Raw genomic sequence first — 22,885 nt, 5'->3', positions numbered from 1 at the left:
CCCCCCACCCCCCCCCCCCCCCCCCCGTGGAGCGACACTGCAACCCACGCAGCATCACTTGGCAAGTCCCCCCCTGGAAGGTCATGGCGACCCGCGCCGCATCACCCAGCAAGCCCCCCCAACAAAGGGGGGCTTGCTGGGTGATGCGATGCGGGTCGCCATGACATTCCAGGGGGGGACTTGCCAAGGCACAAACACCCCCCCCCCCCCCGCATGTGGGTTAGCGACAAGCCAGACACCCCCCCCCCCACCGTGGAGCGGGTGAATGCCGGGGCCCCCCCTCCCCCCGCCTGGGGTGCACCGGCCCTGGGTGGGCGCTGACATCAGCCGCCCGTCCCGAGCAGGCATCAGCCCGCCTGTGTTCCCAGGGTAACGCCTGCATTATCATAAAATGCGGGGATGTTCCCCTGCTCAGAGGAAAACATAGAATTCTGCAAGCAAGCAGCATGTCTAAATCTAAAAAAGACCTTTGATTTGTATTATCTGCTAATGCATTTCATTAGGATTTCAAATGTAAGCTCTCAATCCTTATAGAAAGGTATTGTACAGATTACATTGTTATATACTTGTGCGCCTCAGACTGCCCCCAGTCCAGAATGGCCAGTACCAGCATACAGGGCTAAGCAGCTTCCACCTTTACGACAACAGGCAGAATCTACAGAAACAATACTATTAACACTGTGAAATAAATAGCTTAAAAGCTCAAGGGACCTTACATGTGCGCATGATTAAATAACACAAGACAAATGTCCTCATTGCATGCTCTGTCTAGTAAAATCTCAGCACAATCTGAATCTGAATACATTGTATCTGACCCTGAGGCAGGCATGTATGCTCAGTAATAACTGGCTTACAATGCTCATAAAACACAGATAGTTGCTGTATCATCCATTTTACATAGTTTAGATCAAGTATGCTACACTTAGAAGGCAAGGCTCTCTTGGCTGGCTTTGCACACGTCTAATGGCATTTAGCCAGCAGTTCCATTCACAAGTATTTTATAAGTGGATCATTGTTATTTTTGTGATGTTTTATTATAGTACGGTATTTCATTTCTGCATGGAGGAGTGGAGGACAATTCTCTGCTAAACTCATAAAGGGGCCGACACACTTAGGGCGAGATGTACTAAGCCATGAAAAGTGATAAAAAGGAGAGTGATAAACCACAAACCAATCAACTCCTACCTGTCATTTTTCAAACGCAGTCTGTGACATGGCAGGTAGGAGCTGATTGGCTGGTGGTTTATCACTCTCCTTTTTATCACTTTTCAAGCTTAGTACATCTGGCCCAGAGAGATTTGCTGAGAGTTCCGAGCCATATAGCATTACTCAGAACGCTCAGCAAATCTCTATGGGCCTTATTCTGCTTGGTGCGGTAATTTCCAAATTCTTTCGGAGGGCGCTTTTTAGCCGTCTGCGCATGCGTAGGCAACGCTATGCGCATGTGCCACGCATGGTCTCCGTACTCGTTCTCACTAATACCGTACAGAAATGTCCACCGAATTGACTCGGGAAATATGGGTGTCTTTGGGCGTCATTCGGACTTACACAAGGGCGTGGTTTCAAAGTGGGAAAAACTGGGCGTAAATATGGGCGTGCACAAACTCTGGTAGGCGTGCATTCGGACAGCACACCGACTGCAAACGAACCAACACGCATGAAATATGCGGTCTTCATAAGCAAGTTTCACTTGTTCATGTGCTAGGCATTCGGTTCACCCAATTAGTACGCCCGCACCTGAAGCACTGTCAGCTGAACACAATACAATCCACTCCTCTACTCATTACTCATTAATTACACTCTTTTCATTGCTTCAATTGGAAGCATTGCTGCCTAAAGTGACCATTACTTTAAGGGGTAACAATGATTGAATATCACTTCACATGATGTAAGGGTTAATGTAAAGTGGTAGTAATGTGTTTAAGTAACAAATAGGATTTAATTGATTACAATTACAAACAATCCCTTTTTTATGAGGTAGCCTAATTGCATAAGTGTGTCATGTGACAGATTTATGAGTTCAGATAATAGTCGTGAGTTTTGCGGAAATACACCGAATTGGTGCGTACGGCCAGCTTCCCGTCCGTTCTGACGCTGTAAGACCGTGCAGAATCTTTATGTGGCCACCGCACACGCACGGTTTGGATGTTGAAAGTTACGCACCAACCAGAATAACTTCCTATGTGTGTAGCAAGATCGCTCAGCACACATCGATGTGTCAACGTTGTGTGCCATGTGGGTTTCCATATGACCCTGATTGTATCAAAGGTAAGTATTTACTTGAAAAACGAAGATGTTTCTTTATCATATTCAGCAGTTATACATGGCTGAAAGTAAAATGGCTGTAATTAATTACTCAATAGAAGTGCATGGAATAATAGTGCACTGTCGCACATATGAAGAACTCTAGGTATCCCGGTAATGATGCGCCTACATTTATATCAGTCCCATATGTTCTTGGTTTACTACAAGTCAGCATCATTAGTGTGACCCACTACATGCAGAAGATACACCCACTAACTATATATATATATATATATATATATATATATATAGGAGGGGGTAGCAGCGGCACTCAGGACTAATTCAAACAAACGACTCGTAGCCAAGACCAGTGACGTTTCAGCCCTTCAGGGCTTTTATCAAAAACAGCTTACACAAATGAAAAGAGTGAGCTTACCTCTATTTGTAGTGCAACACCGATGCTGTAAGCAGGGACCGCGGTCACACGTGGGCGCCGATGGCGCAGTGTTGGTGACGTCACTGTCAGTGGTAACGTTGCCGCAGCAACGCGTCTGTTCGTTTGAAGAAAAAAATAAAGTTTTGTTGAGACTCCAGGAAAAAAAATGGAGAAAAGTGCTTTTGAATGCGTGTGTATGTGAGCCGCTGTCACTGCCTGCAACATAAGTGATAACACACAATAATGAATATGACAAATACGTGAACACAGCAAACTGAAACATAAGTGACAGCGGAGAAAAACAACCATAATGTTTAAACATGAAAATTAATGAAAGACAATGACAGTGTTTTTTTAGAGCTAAGTGAATTGGGAAAAGCAAGAGAAAAAAAGGGAATGAAAAAATAAAGCATATTTTGAACCTCATGCATAGCTAAGGATGATCTGTGTTGTAAGCATGGATCATTACTTTAAATAAATTCAATAACTGTTGCTTATTTATTTCTCCTAAGAGACCAGGAAATATTGCTTCATGTTGGTAACCTAGTTAATTAATAAATAAGGGCCACTAGCAGGGCTACCAATTATTGACTGGAACTTACGTTACTATTATGAAGAATGTACGTTTGAGCACTATAATTCAGTAAGCAAAAGTACCAGCTACATTTGATGTCGACTCACAATGGGACGACACCACGTGTCGACAGGATCACAAGAACCAATGGAGACCCAGCTGCTCGTTGAGGCCTCTGGGGGCCATGGTACCCAACTTGTGGATCCAGCGGGTTTCAAGCTGTAAAAGCTTTCTCCCCCTGTCTCCCCCTCTGGCCAATGGTGGAACATGATCTAGAATCATATATTTAACCGTAGATATTGAATGTTTGGCTTTCGCATAATGTCGGGCCAGTGGTTGATCACTGGTGCCCTTGGTTATGGCAGCCCGGATAGCGGAGCGGTGTTGAGCCATACGCTCCTTGAATTGTCTCTCAGTTTTGCCTATGTAGGCTAAAGAACATGGGCAGAAAATAATGTATACAACAAATTTTGTTGTGCACGTTAGGAAATGTTTTAAAGGGAATCGTCTCCCTGTATAGGGATGGGTAATGTGGGTGCCCGTTTGCATGAAACTGCATGAAGTGCAGTTAGGGCATTTAAAACACCCATTCCTTGTTTTACCAAGGAAGGTGGTAACTGGTGTTTACCCTGGGTAAACACCAGTTACCACCTTCCTTGGTAAAACAAGGAATGGGTGTTTTAAATGCCCTAACTGCACTTCATGCAGTTTCATGCAAACGGGCACCCACATTACCCATCCCTATACAGGGAGACGATTCCCTTTAAAACATTTCCTAACGTGCACAACAAAATTTGTTGTATACATTATTTTCTGCCCATGTTCTTTAGCCTACATAGGCAAAACTGAGAGACAATTCAAGGAGCGTATGGCTCAACACCGCTCCGCTATCCGGGCTGCCATAACCAAGGGCACCAGTGATCAACCACTGGCCCGACATTATGCGAAAGCCAAACATTCAATATCTACGGTTAAATATATGATTCTAGATCATGTTCCACCATTGGCCAGAGGGGGAGACAGGGGGAGAAAGCTTTTACAGCTTGAAACCCGCTGGATCCACAAGTTGGGTACCATGGCCCCCAGAGGCCTCAACGAGCAGCTGGGTCTCCATTGGTTCTTGTGATCCTGTCGACACGTGGTGTCGTCCCATTGTGAGTCGACATCAAATGTAGCTGGTACTTTTGCTTACTGAATTATAGTGCTCAAACGTACATTCTTCATAATAGTAACGTAAGTTCCAGTCAATAATTGGTAGCCCTGCTAGTGGCCCTTATTTATTAATTAACTAGGTTACCAACATGAAGCAATATTTCCTGGTCTCTTAGGAGAAATAAATAAGCAACAGTTATTGAATTTATTTAAAGTAATGATCCATGCTTACAACACAGATCATCCTTAGCTATGCATGAGGTTCAAAATATGCTTTATTTTTTCATTCCCTTTTTTTCTCTTGCTTTTCCCAATTCACTTAGCTCTAAAAAAACACTGTCATTGTCTTTCATTAATTTTCATGTTTAAACATTATGGTTGTTTTTCTCCGCTGTCACTTATGTTTCAGTTTGCTGTGTTCACGTATTTGTCATATTCATTATTGTGTGTTATCACTTATGTTGCAGGCAGTGACAGCGGCTCACATACACACGCATTCAAAAGCACTTTTCTCCATTTTTTTTCCTGGAGTCTCAACAAAACTTTATTTTTTTCTTCAAACGAACAGACGCGTTGCTGCGGCAACGTTACCACTGACAGTGACGTCACCAACACTGTGCCATCGGCGCCCACGTGTGACCGCGGTCCCTGCTTACAGCATCGTTGTTGCACTACAAATAGAGGTAAGCTCACTCTTTTCATTTGTGTAAGCTGTTTTTGATAAAAGCCCTGAAGGGCTGAAACGTCACTGGTCTTGGCTACGAGTCGTTTGTTTGAATTAGTCCTGAGTGCCGCTGCTACCCCCTCCTGTATATGGGTCTACGCTGTGGCGTCACCTCTGCTGAAGGCACCAGGCCCAAAGTCAGCCATTTGGAGATTGGAGTGCCAGCCTACTACGCTATATATATATATATATATATATATAGTGTTCCCGCTAGGCTGATTTAGCGGGGCGCTGCGCCCTGCCCGATTTTTAAAGGGCAATATGCGACCTGCCCCTCTGGCAGCGCCCCGCTAAAACAGCCTGCCTCCGACCCCTCTGGTGTGCCCGGCACCACTGTAGATAGCGATGTCCGGCGCTTCCCCAGCAGTGTAGAGCCTTCGGGGTGGCCGGGCCCTCCCCCTTCAGTGATGCCGGTGGCCGGGCCCACCCTTTTTCATCATGGCGGCGGCCCAGCCTGCCCCTTTTCATCACGGCGTGGCCCGGGCATGCCCCTTTTGTGATGTTGGTGGCCCGGGACCGCCCAAAACAGTGACATCGGCGGGCCCGGTCCGCCCCCTTGTGCTGCCCCGTGCAGCGGCACCCTGCCCGCCCTACTTCCTAGAAGGAACACTATATATATATATGAATGTTACACAGAGGCACCCAGTCGGGAAGCTGGCAGGTTATAGCTCACCTGAGCAACTCCAAGTATAATTGCTTTCTAAACTAAAAGAGCTTTATTGTGCACAAATAACTCTTTAAAGCATGCATGCTAGCAATAACTAAACAACTAACTAACAAACAGAGCTGTGAGAGAGCTAATTGATTGTTCTTTGTTGCGGTTTGGAGCACTAACAAATACACTAACTTGGATTTGAAATATAATTATGGCTGTGTGCCTGCCTTGATAATTTCTACACATGTGGAATACTTTAATAAAAAAAAAAAACAACAGCTATAGTGTAAATTGGGAATCTTCTATGTATATGTATTTCCATGGGTGCGCCCAGCATTTTTGTGGGGGTCCACCCAGGAAGGCCCCCTGCCTGTCACTCAGGCTGCAAGCGCCTCGACGAAAGGAATACTTGCAGAAGGCGCTCTCAGCTGGGCACTGCACATGCACAATGCGCAGTGGCCCATCATCAGCCAGGGTGCAAATTTTTACCTGCTGCGAGCAGGTCTGAATCATCCCCCTAGTGAGGAGCCATATCCCCTTTTCCCAGATTTTCTAAATTTATAAAACAAACCAGGTTGCCTACTTTCTGGCTGCCCTCCCCGGGAGCCAGTTCCTTGAGGCAGGGGGGAGGGGCTGCTGAAGAGATGTGAAAGGGCGGACCTAAGGTGGATCGTCTCATTTTGGGAGCGTGGCCAGCGCAATCAGGTCCTTGTGGCCCTGCCATCAAGTGAGGGTATTTTAGGCATTACACAGTGATGGGCAGCGCTAATAAGACGCAATTTGGGGGGGGGGTTTTGCGGGAGACAGCAAGGTTGGTGGGGGTGACCCTATTTCCGGGACCCTCCCGGCCATTTTGGGAGGGTAGGCAACCCTGAACAAAGTATGTTGGAACATCACCTCTGACAGGGAATCTATTGATTGAATAGCTAAACTGTAATAGGTCGGCATCTGTAAATGGGGCTGTTTACCTGGAATTTTATTTCTAAGAAATCTAAACGAAATGAAGTGAACAAAGGATATGTTGGCACTATATGAATTATATATAATAACAATAACTGCAACCTTGCTTCATTGCACAAGTATTACCAAATAAAAGGATGATAATTATATGGTTATCCTGAATTGACAGACCACATGACAGAATAATGTGCTCTTACACAATTACTGCGTTGTTTGATCCGGGGCCTATAGTGCCTTGCGGGAGTTCTCCCTTCATAAACCTGCTACTCTGACATGTTGTTCTTTGAAGGGAAGCTCATTAGAGTTGTGAGATTGGGCTTCCTGTAAACACAACGTACACCTCCATTATTTGCACGTTACCTGAAGGTACATTTTTGGGGCAATTGCCAGAGTCGAATTAAAATAATGACAGTAGACACTAAGCATGAACCAAACCGGATCATGTGAGCAATTTATTTCATAAAAGTGTCATTGTTGTGTTCTCCTCCCTCATCTCATTTGCACATAAAGCAGAAACACAAATAAACATCTTGCTACTTTAGGGGCATATTCAATTAGCCGTTGGGCTTACAGCAGGAGGATAACTTCAAGCTTCAACACCGAATCCTATTTAATTGCCAGCTCATAACCTCCTACAGTAAATGCTCAGCTATGCATTTTAACCCATAGGTCCTAGGTGTAAAGGTGCATACACACTGAACAATTTTTTTGACCAATTTCGTTGAAAGACATTTCCCTTGAACCCAGTGTCCTGGACTAAAGATGTTGATGAAAGATATTGACGACAGACGAAAGATCTAGCTCCAGTTTATAGGCTCTTTTTGAAAGATATCCAAATTGAGCTGCATGCACAGTTGACGAACAACCTTGATGAAGAACTGGCGGGTATGCGCATCATCATTCGTCGTTTGTCGCAAGCGCACTGAAAGATATTTTGACCAATTTTGTTCAGAATGGCCGAAATGAACCAAAATTGGTCCAAAAAATTGCACAGTGTGTATGCACCTTAAATGTTACACAGGTTTCTGCACACACCCTCCTGTAATCCCAAGTAAGTAGTGCTGTTTGCACCTACTGCTGCCACTGTAGGCCTCTTTCCCTATAGCTCCTATGAGGGTAACATCCTTATGCTGTGTACACACTTGTACAATCTGCATGAGATCCAGATGCGATTACAATTTAGACTATCTGCATACAATTTAGACTATATAGTGCAGATCTGCACTATATAGACAGGGCAGCCAAGACTTTCTGGCTGAGATATGGGAGCACGCATCTTGAACGCATCTGGATCGCTTGGGATAAAACCATAAAACCCATACAATCTGCATGAGATCCAGATGAAATTTTGACTATATAGTCAAAATCTCATCTGGATCTCATGCAGATTGTACAACAAACGGAGCCCGACTTGCCTGGGATTTCTGTTTGTAGATAAGACCAGAAACCTATGTAAATGCAGCATGCAATGAATGGGATCCAGACGATAGGTCAAGGGTGTCTAGGTCGACATGCACAAGTTTACTAGTTGAAGATGGGATGTTGCCCATAGCAACCAATAAGATTCTACTTCTGAATTATTTAGCACCTTCCAAGACATAATAGATTGAATCTGATTGGTTGCTGTGGGCAACATCCTATCTGCAATAGAACTCTCATCTTAGAAAACTTACCCATAATGTCAACACAAGCAAAAGTGTTGACACTGCAATGGTTGACATGTGAAAAAATCCAACATGCTTTTTTTTGTGGGGACGACTCCTATTTGTAACAGTAAAGTTGGCCGAAGCATAGGGAGCAAAGCGAGCCACGCAGAGGGGTGGCACTGTACAATTTGGAGTCCACGTCATTAAATTTACAAAGTGACACAAAAAACATTAAAAACATGTCAACCTTTTCATGTGCTGAACATTTCCAAGTTGACCCTTTGCTCGTGTAACTTTTTGTCTATGTCGACCTTCTACATGTTTTTGTTGTCAACCTAATTGCTGTCGGCGTAGACACTATCTGCCCTTTGCATCATAACCCAACTGAATATCTGTGGGCACTGGAGCAGGCCCGCGGTAAGCCCAGAGGCTAATTGAATAAGCCCCTTGGTTTGGAAAACACATAAAAAGTAAAAATACAAACTATTCTTTTATTTATTCATACTGTATTTTAAAAACAGAATTATAGAAATATCAGGTCTTCTTTAACCCCTTCCTGACACAGCCAGTTTTTGCGTTCCTGACAGAGCCCTTTTTTTCAAATCTGACATGTCTCACTTAAGTGGGGATAACTTTTTTTTGCTTTTACTTATCCCAGTGATTTTGAGATTGTTTTTTCGTGACACATTGTACTTCAAATTAGTGGTAAATTTGGGTCGATACAGTCTGTGTTTTTTTGTGAAAAATACCAAAATGTCGTAAAAAAATGGAAAATTTAGCAATTTGCAAAATGTTAAATTTTCTGCTTGTGAGACAAATAATCATACCACTCAAAATAGTTAATAACTAACATAGACCATATGTCTACTTTATGTTTCCATCATTATTTCAACTTCCTTTTAATTTTTTTGGACACTAGGAGGCTTACAATATGAATAGCAAATTCTCAAATTTTCAAGAAAATTTCAAACACTGATTTTTTTAGGGACCAGTTCAGTTCTGATGTGACTTTGAGGGACTTGTATGTGAGACACCCCCATAAATGATACCATTTAAAAAACTGCACCCCTCACAGTATTCAAAACAGCATTTTGGAAGTTTGTTAACCCTTTAGGTGTTTCACAGGAATTAAAACGAAGTGCAGGTGAAATTTCAAAATTTCATTTTTTTTGCAGATTTGCAATTTTAATACATTTTTCTAAGGAACACAGTACATTTTACTAGAGAAATGTGACTAAAAATTGATTCCCCCAATTCTTTTGTTTTCATAAATATCCTATATGTGGCCCTAGTGTGCACGTTGACCAAACCACAGGCTTCATAATAGAAGGAGCACCTACTTGATTTTGGAGCCTCCTTTTTATGAGATTATTTTTTAGGCACCATGTAGGTTTCTAGGCACCATAAGATGCTAAAAGTTAGGAACCCCCCCACAAGTGACCCCATTTTGCAAACTACACCCCTCAGGGAATTCATCTAGGGGTATAGTGTACATTTCAAACCCCCAGGGGTTTCACCAATTTTGATACAAGTGGGCAGTGAAAATGAAAAATTACATTTTTTTACACAAAAATGCAGTTCTGGCTCAAAATTTTTCATTTTCAGAAGGTATGAAGGAGAAAAAGCACCCCAAAATCTGTGCCCCTATTTCTCCCGAGTACGGCAATGCCTCACATGTGACCAAAAAATACCATTTGGGTGCATGGCAGGACTCAGAAGGGAAGGAGTGATTTTTGGATTTTGCAGCTCAGATTCTGGTGGAATGTTGGTGGGTGCTATGTCGCATTAGCAAGACCCCCCAAGCACCAATACAGTGGAACCCCCCCACAAGTGACCCCATTTTGCAAACTACACCCCTCAGGGAATTCATCTAGGGGTATAGTGTACATTTCAAACCCCCAGGGGTTTCACCAATTTTGATACAAGTGGGCAGTGAAAATGAAAAATTACATTTTTTTTACACAAAAATGCAGTTCTGGCTCAAAATTTTTCATTTTCAGAAGGTATGAAGGAGAAAAAGCACCCCAAAATCTGTGCCCCAATTTCTCCCGAGTACGGCAATGCCTCACATGTGACCAAAAAATACCAGTTGGGTGCATGGCAGGACTCAGAAGGGAAGGAGTGATTTTTGGATTTTGCAGCACAGATTTTGGTGGAATGAATGGTGGGTGCTATGTTGCACCAATACAGTGGAACCCCCCCACAAGTCACCCCATTTTGCAAAGTACACCCCTCAGGGAATTCATCTAGGGGTATAGTGTACATTTCAAACCCCCAGGGGTTTCACCAATTTTGATACAAGTGGGCAGTGAAAATGAAAAATTACATTTTTTTACACAAAAATGCAGTTCTGGCTCAAAATTTTTCATTTTCAGAAGGTATGAAGGAGAAAAAGCACCCCAAAATATGTGCCCCAATTTCTCCCGAGTACGGCAATGCCTCACATGTGACCAAAAAATACCAGTTGGGTGCATGGCAGGACTCAGAAGGGAAGGAGTGATTTTTGGATTTTGCAGCTCAGATTCTGGTTGAATTTTGGTGGGTGCTATGTCGCATTAGCAAGACCCCCCAAGCACCAATACAGTGGAAACCCCCCACAAGTGACCCCATTTTGCAAACTACACCCCTCAGGGAATTCATCTAGGGGTATAGTGTACATTTCAAACCCCCAGGGGTTTCACCAATTTTGATACAAGTGGGCAGTGAAAATGAAAAATTACATTTTTTACACAAAAATGCAGTTCTGGCTCAAAATTTTTCATTTTCAGAAGGTATGAAGGAGAAAAAGCACCCCAAAATCTGTGCCCCAATTTCTCCCGAGTACGGCAATGCCTCACATGTGACCAAAAAATACCATTTGGGTGCATGGCAGGACTCAGAAGGGAAGGAGTGATTTTTGGATTTTGCAGCTCAGATTCTGGTTGAATTTTGGTGGGTGCTATGTCGCATTAGCAAGACCCCCCAAGCACCAATACAGTGGAAACCCCCCACAAGTGACCCCATTTTGCAAACTACACCCCTCAGGGAATTCATCTAGGGGTATAGTGTACATTTCAAACCCCCAGGGGTTTCACCAATTTTGATACAAGTGGGCAGTGAAAATGAAAAATTACATTTTTTACACAAAAATGCAGTTCTGGCTCAAAATTTTTCATTTTCAGAAGGTATGAAGGAGAAAAAGCACCCCAAAATCTGTGCCCCAATTTCTCCCGAGTACGGCAATGCCTCACATGTGACCAAAAAATACCATTTGGGTGCATGGCAGGACTCAGAAGGGAAGGAGTGATTTTTGGATTTTGCAGCTCAGATTCTGGTGGAATTTTGGTGGGTGCTATGTCGCATTAGCAAGACCCCCCAAGCACCAATACAGTGGAACCCCCCCACAAGTGACCCCATTTTGCAAACTACACCCCTCAGGGAATTCATCTAGGGGTATAGTGTACATTTCAAACCCCCAGGGGTTTCACCAATTTTGATACAAGTGGGCAGTGAAAATGAAAAATTACATTTTTTTACACAAAAATGCAGTTCTGGCTCAAAATTTTTCATTTTCAGAAGGTATGAAGGAGAAAAAGCACCCCAAAATCTGTGCCCCAATTTCTCCCGAGTACGGCAATGCCTCACATGTGACCAAAAAATACCATTTGGGTGCATAGCAGGACTCAGAAGGGAAGGAGTGATTTTTGGATTTTGCAGCTCAGATTCTGGTGGAATTTTGGTGGGTGCTATGTCGCATTAGCAAGACCCCCCAAGCACCAATACAGTGGAACCCCCCCACAAGTGACCCCATTTTGCAAACTACACCCCTCAGGGAATTCATCTAGGGGTATAGTGTACATTTCAAACCCCCAGGGGTTTCACCAATTTTGATACAAGTGGGCAGTGAAAATGAAAAATTAAATTTTTTTACACAAAAATGCAGTTCTGGCTCAAAATTTTTCATTTTCAGAAGGTATGAAGGAGAAAAAGCACCCCAAAATCTGTGCCCCAATTTCTCCCGAGTACGGCAATGCCTCACATGTGACCAAAAAATACCAGTTGGGTGCATGGCAGGACTCAGAAGGGAAGGAGTGATTTTTGGATTTTGCAGCACAGATTTTGGTGGAATGAATGGTGGGTGCTATGTTGCACCAATACAGTGGAACCCCCCCACAAGTCACCCCATTTTGCAAAGTACACCCCTCAGGGAATTCATCTAGGGGTATAGTGTACATTTCAAACCCCCAGGGGTTTTACCAATTTTGATACAAGTGGGCAGTGAAAATGAAAAATTACATTTTTTTACACAAAAATGCAGTTCTGGCTCAAAATTTTTCATTTTCAGAAGGTATGAAGGAGAAAAAGCACCCCAAAATATGTGCCCCAATTTCTCCCGAGTACGGCAATGCCTCATGTGTGACCAAAAAGTGGCAGGACTCAGAAGGGAAGGAGTGATATTTGGATTTTGCAGCACAAATTCTGGTGGAATGATGGTGGGTGCTATGTCGCATTAGCAAGACCCCCAAAGCACCAATACAGTGGAACCCCCCCACAAGTGACCCCATTTTGCAAACTACACCCCTCAGGGAATTCATCTAGGGGTATAGTGTACATTTCAAACCCCCAGGGGTTTCACCAATTTTGATACAAGTGGGCAGTGAAAATGAAAAATTACATTTTTTTACACAAAAATGCAGTTCTGGCTCAAAATTTTTCATTTTCAGAAGGTATGAAGGAGAAAAAGCACCCCAAAATATGTGCCCCAATTTCTCCCGAGTACGGCAATGCCTCACATGTGACCAAAAAATACCAGTTGGGTGCATGGCAGGACTCAGAAGGGAAGGAGTGATTTTTGGATTTTGCAGCTCAGATTCTGGTGGAATGAATGGTGGGTGCTATGTGGCATTAGCAAGACCCCCGAAGCATGGTGAAATTATGAACCTAATAATCCATAGATGTGTGGTATATTTTAAAACACTCCTTTATACATAGGCTGGGTTTGTCGGGGCAAGTGTCACACTGGAAAATAGTTTGCTTTCTTATTCCCTTTTTATAGCAAACTTTGCACCTTTTTTGTGTCCTGCCCTTTTTTCCAGTGGAGGGGATTTCATCAGGAAAATGCTGCCCTGGTACAATACGGGGGCCAGTACTAGAAGTACTGGGGCCCTCTGCCTGCTGGTTCCCAAATATTAGGCCCTTTATGACTTCCTCTTGAAAGTGCATAAATGTCCCCCTCTGGCCGGTAGAACGGAATAGCACGTAAGCGTTATACAGTGCCATCTGGATGATATACACGGCCAGCTTCTTGTACCAGATTTTTGTTTTCCGCAGGGCACTGTACGGCTTCAGTACCTGATCTGAAAGATCCACTCCGCCCATGTACCTATTGTAATCCAGGATACAATTAGGTTTTGAGGTGTGGGTACTGGTACCTCGTACAGGGACGGAGGTGGTACTGTCTCCGTGAATTGTTGTCAGTATAAGGACATCCCTCTTGTCCTTATATTTGACCAACAACATATTTTCGGTGCATATTCCCCTGCTTTCACCCCTTCTCATTACTTGGGCAATGTGCGTTTTTGGGAGGCCTCTTTGGTTCTTGCGCACAGTACCGCAAGCTGCTGTACCTCTTGAACCAAGGGCCTTAAACAGGGGGATGCTGGTGTAAAAGTTATCCACATAGAGGTGATAACCTTTATCCAGGAAGGGGTGCACTAAATCCCAGACAATTTTTCCACTAACACCTACGAGGGAGGGGGGGCATTCTGGCGGTTCAATTCTTGAATCCTTCCCTTCATATACCCTAAACCTGTGAGTGTACCCTGAGGTGCTTTCACACAGCTTATACATTTTTATGCCATACCTTGCCCTCTTACTGGGAAGGTACTGGCGGAATTTAACCCTTCCTTTAAAATGTATAAGGGACTCGTCTATGCAAATGAATTTATCTGGGATGTACATGTCTTCAAATTTGGCACTGAAATGATCAATGACCGGCCTGACTTTGAATAGCCGGTCAAAGGTGGGATCATCTCTGGGTGGGCACTGTGCATTATCGTTGTAATGCAAAAATTTAAGGATCGTCTCAAATCGAGCCCGGGGCATGGCCATACGGTAAAATGGGGTGCTGTACAGAACATCTGTACTCCAATATTGCCTAATTTCTGGCTTTTTTACTATGCCCATATGAAACACCAGACCCCAAAACGTCATCATCTCTACTGCATCTACAGGGGTCCACTTAGCAAATGATGACGTGGGGTTTTGAGCAATAAACTGCTGGGCATATAAATTAGTTTGGTCCACCATTAAATTTATAAAATCATCAGAGAAAAATAATTTGAAAAAGTCAATTTCTCTGAGACCTGTGGAATCAAATTGGATTCCTGGCATGGCCAAAAACTCAGGAACCTGGGGCTCAAAATTGTCTGGTGGTGGGGTCCATACGAGATCAATTATTGGGGGGGGGTCTCAGCTGCTCTACGGGGGCGTCTTTGAGGGGGTCCCTCATCACCAGAGGAGGAAGAGGAGCTTAAGGCGAATCCTTCAAATTCCCCGCTTGCATCACTGGCTGTGTCAGAGTCAGAAGCAAGCATGGCATATGCCTCCTCCGCTGAATACATTCTTCTGGATGACTGGGATGACATTTGGGATGACATTTGGGATGCCATTTTTATTTTTGTGTTACTGGTAGTGAAATGTTTCAACACATGTATAGTGTAGGGGGGGGGTACAAACTTTATTTCAACCCGGGGGGTATGTAGTGTGTAGTGTGTATGTAGTGCAGAAAAAAAAAAAATTGAAGGGGTTAAAAAAAAAAATTGAAGGGGTTAAAAAAAAAAATTTGAAGGGGTTAAAAAAAAAAAAAAAAAGGTCCTGCGCCAAAAATTGAGCACAGATGTTGGTCAGTAACGTCCGTCACTGAACAGCGCTCAAAGGCAACAGGAATTTGATCAAAAAAAAAAATAGATCAACCCTGTGCCGAAAAAGATGATCAGTGATGTACGTCACTGATCAGCGCACAGCGGCCACAGGACACCCACAAAATCACAGTGTGTGTAAAAAAAAAATTAAAAAAAGACCCCACAGCACACACAAAAAAAAAAAAGGTGATCAGTGATGCGACACTGATTACCAGTGAGGGGCAGCAGGTGCACAACCTTTGGTGCAACTGACAGTGCAACTGGCAGGTATATATAAAAAAAAAAAACCTCTGCACCCCCAAAAAGTTGCTGATCACCTCAGATATAGTGATCAGCACAAAAGGCGGGGGCAGCAGACACAAAATTTAGCACTCCCTATCACTCTCTGTCACTATCTCTCTCTATCTCTCACTATCTAACACTCTATGACACTGCAGCAGCAGCAGTGACAGGTATATATATATATATAAAAAAAAACCTGCGCCCCCAAAAAGTTGCTGATCAGTTAATTTATACTGATCAGCACAAAAGGGGGGGCAGCAGTCAGTTATATAAAAAATATATAGCACAATCTGTCACTATCTCTATCTCTCTCTATCTCTCTCTATCTCTCTCTATCTCTCTATCTATAACTATCACACTGCAGCAGCAGAAAATATAGCACGCTCTGTCACTAGGCCTCTCTATCTCTCTCTCTCTATCTCTCTCTCTATCTCTCTCTATCTCTCTCTCTATCTCTCTCTCTATAACTATATCACACTGCAGCAGCACAAAATATAGCACTCTCTGACACTATCTCACTCTATCTCTCTCTCTATCTCTCTCTATCTAACTAACGCTATTACACTGCAGCACAGGAAGTCACAAGTAACAGGATCCAGGAAGCATCCAGCACACTACAAGCAGTGATGAAGCAGGCAAGATATTTGCAAGGATCAGGTAAGTATTTTGCAAGGTTCTGGTCAGTAAATGGCGACAGCTGGGCACGGTGACCGCACTGCACGCTATTCCAGACCGGAATGGCGTCTGCAGTGCAGTCACCGTTAGTTTAAACCCCCCTCCATGGCTGTGATTGGTCCGTCGGTCCGACGGACCAATCACGGCCTTTGGGGGCGGGCGGGGTGAGGTGGGGTGACACCAGTGTCACCCTTACACCCCGCGGTGATTGGTGCTGTACTTTACAGCACCAATCACCTCCGATCCCGTGTCACCGGCGAACGTTATTCGCCGGTGACACAGGAAAACGCTGTGAATGGCTGTTCACACTGAACAGCCAATCACAGCGATCGCCGACGGGGGGGCGGCATCGCAGCCCCCCCTGGGCATGCACGGACATGTCTGCTGTCAGGGACAGCAGACATGTTGAAACTGTCACCGCGTCTATAGACGCGGTGACAGTTAAATGCCATGACGTACATTTACACCATGTGTCGGGAAGTACTTCCCGACCATGACGTAAATGTACGTCAATTGTCGGGAAGGGGTTAAAGCCAAATGTAATCGGATACGACTTACACAACAAAATATTATTCACTCCCGATTTTTTCATCGCATTGCATCGCATGCAATATAGTGGCATACAATTCATTAGGCGCGGATTACTTTACATGTATTCTGTGTCCCCTCGCTGGGCTCGCTGCGCTCGCCATGCTTCGGGCTCGGAGGCTCACTTCGCTCACCACACTATATAAAATCAACTCCATTTGTAGTTGGATAGTGGGGTTATGAAATCACCCATGGTTGACTATACAATTAAAAATCGGGTCTTTACAATGAAAAATCGCATCGCATGCCTTCAGTAGTGGCATGAGATGAAAAAATCGGGCGCCCAGATATTACATAAGTACTCAAAAAAATATTAAACTATAAATCTAGTGCCAAATGCCTTATATCTTTGAGTAAGATATATACACACTGTACAGAAGTGATTGGCCACTGACAGCAAACAGATCAATGCGATTTTATTGATGTCAGTACTTTGTAGGTCTACCACATGCAGTGATTACTGCAGACACCCTTTTTGTCAAACTATCCACAAGTTCATGGACAAGAGAAGGTATATTTGCCATTCTGCCATTCTACAGTGACTGACTGTGACACAGAAGAAGGCGAGTCAGCCTAGAACGCACCCATTGCTCCAACTCGTCCCAGACTCTATCAGTGTGGTTAAAATCTGGACTCTATGGGGGAAATTTACTAAAGGAAATTTGTAAAAAAACAGGTATTTGTATCCAGAAATACAACTTATTTTCAGGATAGTAAATGTCAAAAATAAGTGTATTTCTGGATACAAATACCTATTTTTTACAAATTTCCTTTAGTAAATTTCCCCCTAAATGTAAAACCAGCATAACGCCACTAACTATATGCTTTACTGTATCTACTGTACACTCTGGCAATGGACGTTCTCCTGGCAATTGACAAATCCAAAAATGTCCCTGATACATTATAAATATAAAAAACACAGGAAAATGTATTCGTGTGAATAAACTCTATTTTAGGTATTGAAAAAAAGGATGTGACTGGCAATTAAGAGATGGTGGAACCTTGATTGTTGCTGGGATACGTGGAGTGTTCCACTACACATGGATTAAAAAAAAAAAGATTGAAAGGAAGATATAGGCCCGTATTCAGATCTGATCGCAGTACAAATCTGTTCTCACAATGGGCAAAACCATGTGCACTGCAGGTGGGGCAGATATAACATGTGCAGGGAGAGTTATGGTGCCCATACACGCTGCGATAGCGTGCGTTCCAATGCAATGGGATGCGTGCTCCCGCGGGCATCCCATCGCACAGTGCAAACAGTATGTGCTGCACAAACTTTTTGTACTGCTTTCGGATCGCATTGCCTCGCATCGCACGCACATTGCATGCAAAACACATATCGTGCAATGCGATCTAGCCCATAACACATGCGATTTCTGTGCAGGGTAACCCTCTCTGCACACGTTACATCTGCCCCACCTGCAGTGCATATGGTTTTGCCCATTTTGAGAACAAGTGTGTACTGCGATCAGTTTTTACATAACAGCGCGGCTTGCGGCTATGGCTAAATGCAGTGGGCTACCTGCATTAGCCACAAACCTTGTCGTTTGGGGGAATCCTAGCTGACCCCAGCGCAGGGGTTAAACGGTGAGGGTGGATTGTTTTTGGCGACCCTCGTTGTTTACCCCCTCACCAGCCACACTGAATATGGCCCATTGTGCACGCCTAGTCTTAGGGGCCCATTTATCATTCCGAAGCCCTGTCCCTCCGAGTGGGGGATGATACCTTCCGCCGTTAGGATTGCATTTTACAATGCGATCTTGGGTGAAAATATTCCATATTGCATCTGTAAATGCGATTATTGATAAGTGGGCACCTTAGGTCCTTGGTGCCATTTCCACAAGATAGAAGGATTCCTTAGTCTGCAGGGAGGAAAAGATTTGGAAAAAGCGCAAGGTGTAAAAGTGACCTCAAACCCTAAACTCCGACCACTTTATTACCACCCATTTGTTTACAATAATCCTTTTCAGTTTTCCTCCTATAAATCTGCCGCTTGTTTTCACATATAATGAAAATTAATAATGACAGTAAAGTGAAATCAGGACTGCAATAATGACATGTGGCACCACTGCCCGAAGTGAGCCTAGAAACATGCATCTCTGCTGAAGTGCAAAATACATCCAATTAAGAGAAGAACAAATTCTGCCAGCTCTGTGCTGGTACAAGAGTCAAGTGTTTTCCCGCTCAAAGCAAACAATGCACTCTTATGGGTGTCCTCTCCATTCCTTTATCTGATTTAATGACTGTTCTCTATAACTAGGTGCAGCGCTGTCCCTACATCTTAGCAGTGAATGATGCAAACTTCTGATCCACCATAAATGTTGCCATCTTGTTCCGCAAACCAATCATCTTTGTCAGCAGACTTTGCACTGTATATCTACCACCATTTTGCAATTCTTAATTGAATCTTTTGGCCCATTCAAAACGCACGTCGGATCCGGTTTATTGCGACTGCTGACGTCTTGACCCGGGTCCAGGTGCAGGATGAAAGCACCAAAACTTATAACCCAGGTCGACCAACCCAGCAATTCGATCCGGGTTATAAGAATTAAGTATAATGAGCGACCAGGGTTTATTGTGAAAGATCTGACCCGGCATCCGGATCCCGGGTTTGACCCGGCTTAGCGATGTGAAAGGGTATTAGTGGGATATTTAACAAATCATGAAGAGAGATAAGTATAAAGCACTAACCAATCACTTTACCTGCTATGTTTGAAAAATGACAGTTAAAAGCTTGTTGCTTTGGCATATTTATATGGGAGTTCAGGAGGGGCACCAGTGCACCCTTTTCTTCATTACCTACCTCTCTGGAGTCCAGCTTCTCAAAATCACTGGGAAAATGGCGCTGTGGCCACCATTTTCCTGAAGTTTTGCACATGCACAAACATAAAGTCTACTAGTGTTTTGAGGCCGTCACTAAGAGGGACACTGAATACACTGCCTGGCTGCCGGTAATAGGGTGAGAGCGGAGGGAGCCTGTTTGGAGACTACAAATGGGTGCCATCCTCTTAATACACCCCTGGCTTGTTGATTAAGATGTTTGTTGTATCTCTCTCCATGCTTTGTAAATATTCCCTTATTGTTATCGGCAAGTGTGAACTATATCTTAATGATATATCTGTGTCTGTGTATGAACTCAAATTATACAACCCAATTATCTTTGAGCCTCCAAAGTGTATTCATGTGGATTGTTTACCAGTGACATGAGAGATACCATGGACTCCTATTTTCAAAGAATCATCAAAACAACTCCATAACATGGCAATACATGCACATGATCCTATTAGTACTCAGTAGTGTCTGAGAGCAGTGATGTAATACAGTATGTGCTGTATTTTACCATTCATATTTCTATCCAAGTGCAAAAGTGATGCTCAGCGCCAAAGTGATGCACAGCCCCCCAGTGATGCACATCTCCCAGTGATGGACACACATCTCCCCAAGTGATCCACACACAGATCCCCAGTGATGCACATCTCCCAATGATGCACATCTCTCCAAGTGATCCACGCACAGCCCCCCCCCCCCCCCCGTGATGCGCACACAGCCCCCCAGTGATGCACAGCTCTCCAGTGATGCACATCTCCCAGTGATGCAAAGCCCCCAGTGATACACATCTCTCCACGTGATCCACACACAGCCCCCCAGCGATACACAGCACCCCCCCAGTGATGCGCACACAGCCCCCCAATGATGCACAGCTCCAAGTGATGCACAGCCCCCCAGTGATGCACAAGCCCCCCAGTGATACACACACAGCCCCCCAGTGAAGCAAACTCAGCCCCCCAGTGATGCACACACAGCCCCCCACCCCCCCAGTGATGCACACTCAGCCCCCCCCCCCCCCCCCCCCCCCCCATTGATGGACAGCTCCAAGTGATGCACAGCTCCCCAGTGATGCACAAGCCCCCCAGTGATACACACACAGCCCCCCAGTGAAGCAGTTTAGACTTGTGATGTATAGAATTGAGCGTGGTCAGTATCAGTAGCCCATCACATGTATCACCCTGTTTTACGGCTTACCTCGCCTGCCACAGCCGTTGAGTAACCCACATACTCAGCCAGCAGTATCATTCCAGTTTGGAGTTTGACCTTTCCAGTGTTCCCTCACCCTCACTCCTCCGCTCTCTCCTCATCTCCGATACCATCACTTCTCTCACCTGTCTGAGACAGTTCTGTACATTCCATTCTCCGTGCTGTCTATCTCTCCCGCACTTCTTACTCCTGCCCTCGTCTCTGTATATAACCCATGCCCCCGTCTGTATATAACCCCATGCCCCTGTCTGTATATAACCCCATGCCCCGTCTGTATATAACCCCATGCCACCGTTTATCTATAACCCCATGCCCCGTCTGTATATAACCCCATGCCCCCGTCTGTATATAACCCCATGCCCCCTTATTACCTCCGTGCTCTCTCGCTGTATGGCTGCACTTGTAGTGTATACATGTCCTCTATTCCTTATCATTAATAACCCCTCGGCTCTCTCACCTGCTCTGCCGCCTCGGGGTCCAGGTGTGGCTCCAGCAGTGGGACAGTGAATTGGATCTTCCTGGGACTGTTAGGTTCCATTGTGCGTGCTGTGTTCTGTGTTGTGCTGGGGTCAGTTCGCTCTGTGCACACACGGATCTGCAGCTCAGCCTCTGCCTTCTGAGGTTACAGGGATTTCGCCAGCCCCTTATCTCATCATGTCTTCCCTCTCAGAGCTGCACAGTGGAGGATTGGCTGAGCATTAGCAGCCCGGGTCCCCCTGCTCACCCCTCCCCTCTCCACACTGTCATACAACACAGACACACACATTGCAAAGTATGTGTGTAACTACTCACAGCAGTGTACACTATATCCATCTAGAATGGCATCTACCAGGTAATCAACAACACACATAAAAATTTATAATGTGCAAGTTACAAACGAGGCTGAAGTTGGCTTCTTATTCGGCCAGCTTCTTATTCGAGCTCCAGCTTCTTATTCGAGCTCCAGCTTCTTATTCAGAACAATCACTTTTACAAGGGTTAATGAATCATGGACCACAAATTTGACTGCAGAAATCCACACAGGGGGGTCACGTACATATGACCCACTAGCAATTTATTTTGACCAACAAGGATTTGGGCAGAAATTGGGCACTAAAGTGGGCATGGGTCCCAGAATCATCATTTTGAATAAGTAGCTGGTGTTCTGCAAGGGTTAAACAGCGTTGGTCAAAAAATCTTACACTAGGAATCCACACAGGGGGGTCACTTACATATGACCCACTTGCCATTTCTTTTGACCAACAATGATATGGGCAGAAATTGGGCACTAAAGTGGGCATAGGTCCCAGATGTCATCATTTTGAATAAGTAGCTGGTGTCCTGCAAGGGTTAAACAGCGTTGGTCAAAAAATATTACACTGGAAACCCGCACAGGGGGGTCACTTACATGTGACCCACTTACCATTTCTTTTGACCAACAAGGATTTGGGCAGAAATAGGGCACTAAATTGGGCATGGGTCCCAGAATCATCATTTTGAATAAGTAGCTGGTGTCCTGCAAGGGTTAAACAGCGTTGGTCAAAAAATATTACACTGGAATCCCGCACAGGGGGGTCACTTACATGTGACCCACTTACCATTTCTTTTGACCAACAAGGATTTGGGCAGAAATAGGGCACTAAATTGGGCATGGGTCCCAGAATCATCATTTTGAATAAGTAGCTGGTGTCCTGCAAGGGTTAAACAGCGTTGGTCAAAAAATATTACACTGGAATCCCGCACAGGGGGGTCACTTACATATGACCCACGTGCCATTTCTTTTGACCAACAATGATTTGGGCAGTAATAGGGCAGTAAAGTGGGCATGGGTCACAGATGTCATTATTTTGAATAAGTAGCTGGTGTCCTGCAAGGGTTAAACAGTGTTGGTCAAAACATATTACACTTGAAACCCACACAGGGGGGTTGCCTACATATGACCCACTTGCAATTTCTTTTGACCAACAATGATTTGGGCAGAAATTGGGAACTAAAGTGGGCATGGGTCCCAGATATCATTTTGAATAAGT

The 22,885-nt window shown here is 44.4% G+C and overlaps 1 protein-coding gene across 2 annotated transcripts in view; it reads right to left on the bottom strand.

Annotated features, from left to right (window-relative positions):
* The window catches only part of PPP1R1A (protein phosphatase 1 regulatory inhibitor subunit 1A), a 157,904-nt gene extending 136,338 nt beyond the window's left edge, over positions 1-21,566 (bottom strand). The window contains exon 1 of one of the 2 annotated variants that reach the window (XM_083169520.1): positions 21,334-21,566. In XM_083169520.1, the coding sequence (XP_083025646.1) occupies positions 21,334-21,414 (81 nt within the window). In that variant the 5' untranslated portion in view covers positions 21,415-21,566. Of the gene's footprint in view, positions 1-20,864; positions 20,931-21,333 lie in introns of those variants that run through there. The other variant, XM_083169522.1, reaches the window with a different exon arrangement.
* Between the last annotated feature and the right edge of the window lie 1,319 nt (positions 21,567-22,885).

This window comes from Crinia signifera, chromosome 2 (assembly GCF_055691185.1).
Source record: "Crinia signifera chromosome 2, ASM5569118v1, whole genome shotgun sequence".
In the NCBI taxonomy this organism is placed as follows: Eukaryota; Metazoa; Chordata; class Amphibia; order Anura; family Myobatrachidae; genus Crinia; species Crinia signifera.
This window is presented reverse-complemented; position numbering and strand designations above follow the sequence as displayed.